At 44.9% G+C, this 3,032-nt stretch overlaps 1 protein-coding gene across 1 annotated transcript; it reads left to right on the top strand.

Moving 5' to 3' along the window:
* Positions 1-73: 73 nt before the first annotated feature.
* On the top strand, positions 74-1,713 carry LOC104457842 (arylacetamide deacetylase-like 4; the record flags this gene model as incomplete). The annotated part of the gene is made up of 2 exons (XM_010078382.1): positions 74-137; positions 939-1,713. Coding segments are annotated over 2 exons (839 nt in total), but the record flags the coding sequence as incomplete, so codon positions are not given.
* Between the last annotated feature and the right edge of the window lie 1,319 nt (positions 1,714-3,032).

Below are 3,032 nucleotides of genomic sequence, written 5' to 3'. Positions count from 1 at the left end.
GGGAAGGGCGGGAAGAGGAGCTTCCACCTCCCCGGGAGCGGAGCGGGCAGCTAACGGCCCCGACTGTTTGCAGATTCCCACGAGAAGATCTGCCGCTACATTGCCAGGGAAAGCCAGTCGGTGGTCGTGTCTGTGGGGTGAGTGATGTCGGCACCGCTGCTCTTCGCTCCTCAGCACCACGGAGCTGCGCGCCTGGTGGGAGCACTCCTCCTCGGGAAACCATTTCCCCAGGCTCCCAGGTGCTCAGGCAGAATTTCAAGGGGAGTGTTTTCATTTCTTCCCCCTCCCAGTCTGCTAATGCAGACCCCAAAGTCAGGGTCACACATCTCCCAGCTCGGAGCTGTGCTGGGGCCATACAGAAAGAGGGAATGCCTTCCAGAAGAGTTTTGTAACCTGTTGAGAAGAGACTAACGAACAAACTTGGAAGGTGGTGATTCAGTGATCTGTTTAATTAGATATAATCACCCTGTAAATGTCAAGGTGCTTTCTAACAGTAAGAATTAAATGCTAATATAACAATAATACAGAAGAATATGACTCTGTCCCATTTATTTAAATAAACCAAGGAAAATAAAATAATTCTCAAGGTGAAATATCCTAAGTAAAGGTGAGGTGCACACTGATTAAATTACTTCATCCACAAGCCGGATGCAGTCTACACCAGAAGAGGAAAATGAACTTGTATCACTAAAATTCTGATCAGTGCTGTTCTCAGAAGGTCTCATCTACGCTCTGTCCTTGCAACTTCAGCCTACTGGCTATCCCTTCTCTGTGATAACTCACTGGACAAACACCTCTTTAACAGAAAATGACACTGGTGGTTTTTGCTGAAGCAAAAATACTACAAACAACACAGGGAAAGCCAAGGTGCTGTAGGAAATTTGTATTCACAGTTATGACATTTCCTTCTCTTACACGTGTCTCTTTCTGTGTACTAGGTACCGTTTAGCCCCTGAACACAAATACCCTGCTGCGTATGAAGACTGTCTTACCGCTACCATACACTTCCTGAAGAACACAGAGCACTACGGCGTGGATCCTGCCAATGTCATCGTCTGCGGGGACAGTGCTGGGGGCAATCTAGCAGCTGCTGTTAGCCAGACCCTCGCAGGTAGATCAGACCTCCCCAAACTACGTGCGCAGATCCTGATCTACCCAGGCCTTCAGGCACTGGACTTCAATTTACCATCCTATCAGCAGAACCAGGGAGCCCCTCTCTTATTCCGAGAACGTGCCGCTTTCTTTGCTTTGCAGTACCTAAATGGGGATGCACTGCATATGCAAGAGGTCTTGGAGGGCTCTCATATTCCTCCAGATATGAGGCTGAAGTACAGGAAGTGGGTGAGTCCAGATAACATCCCCGAAAAATTTAAGGTCAGAGGCTACAAACCACACAAGCCCCATGAATTCAAGGCTGAACTTTTTGAAAAAGTGAAAAGATTCTGTGAGCCCAACCTGTGTCCGCTGTTAGCTGAAGATGCTATTGTTCAGCGGCTGCCTGAGTCTTTCATCTTGACCTGTGAGTATGATGTGCTACGAGACGACGGCTTGCTTTACAAGAAGAGATTGGAGGACAATGGTGTTCCAGTGACCTGGTACCACCTTGAGGACGGATTCCATGGAGTCATAAGCCTACATGATTATTGCGGTTTCTCATTTCCAGCTGGGAAAAGGGGATTGGACAGAATTGTTAAATTCATAAGAGGCCTGTAAAAACAACTTTCCCTCTTTATGATTTTCCCACTAATGTCTCTGTTTAGGCTCCCAAACACCAGGTAGTACTTGTCAGCAAAAAATGTGATATCCTTTGATGTGTAAAATACCAGTTTTGATATTCATGAACTTCAAATACTGTCTCAACATTGTTTTTTGTCCTCGTGAGACTATTGACAGTTCTGTCTGTACAGTTTTAATATTTTCCACATATTGTGTTTCCATCCCTTTTCTTTCAAATCAGCATCTGATTGATTCCTTGTATTTAGTTACCAGATGATTTACTTCTATGTAAATAATGTCTGTGGAATGATTTGGATTAAATAACTCCTGTGATTACAGTCAGGATCTTTGTGATGTCCATTTGACAAGCTCCAAAGCATGACTTTATTTAGCTAAAAAGTAAAAAGTTTGGTATGTAGTGAGCTGGAGGGAAGAATGAGTGGAAAGCTCTGGAAAAACAGGCCAAGACCAAAGTCTCAGTGGAGAGATTCAGTGTATATTCAGCGGGCACGGCAGAACCACATCTGCGAGAGCAGCAGCACCAGGCCTGGGTTAATTGGGGACACCTTGCTGAAGGCAAGAAAGGGCTGCCCTGATTTTGAAATAACTGTAGCTCTACAAACTCCTACTTAATTTTGGGATGTCTCCATTATACCCACTGAAGCTCCAGGGCAAAAGATACTGGTTGAGAGGGAATACTTACATCAGGTTTTAGAAAGACAGTAAGGATCAGTGAACTGACTCTTGAGCTGTGTATACCAGAAGGTTTAGGCTAAAGAGAGAGAAAATATGAACCAAAATGTTTTCATGTTGTTTCAGTGAGTGGTTCTCTGTTTTTTGGGGGTTTTTTTTGTTTGTTTTGGTTTTTTTAGAATTTGTGCTGTGATGTCTCTCCATGTTTTGAGTTTTCTTTACAAGACAAGGCAGTATATTCCTTGACATGATGCTTCATTATACTCTGCTGATGAAAGCAAGGAATTACAGCAGTCAGCATACTCAAATAGTAAGACTGAGGAAATGAAAATTGTAAGGAAAAAAAAAATCCCAAGACTGAGGATATTAGAATTTTTTACAAAAAGAGATGCTGCCTTCCATTTAGATTTCAGTGTGCAAAGGTAGCCAGCCCTTCCTTTAGCTTCCCGCAGGCTGCTTTTAGACAAAGAATCCCTAAATTTCAGCACAAACGACACACTCCCAGCGATGTGAAGCCGAATCCGCCAGGAACGCAGGTGCCCATCAACCCCCAGCGCTGCAGCTTCCCCATCTCCTTCCAAACTGCAGCACCACGGCGCCTGAGCCGGGGGCTCCCCGCCCGG

Source organism: Pterocles gutturalis, unplaced genomic scaffold, assembly GCF_000699245.1.
Source record: "Pterocles gutturalis isolate BGI_N339 unplaced genomic scaffold, ASM69924v1 scaffold51193, whole genome shotgun sequence".
Lineage (NCBI taxonomy): Eukaryota > Metazoa > Chordata > Aves > Pterocliformes > Pteroclidae > Pterocles > Pterocles gutturalis.
This window is presented reverse-complemented; position numbering and strand designations above follow the sequence as displayed.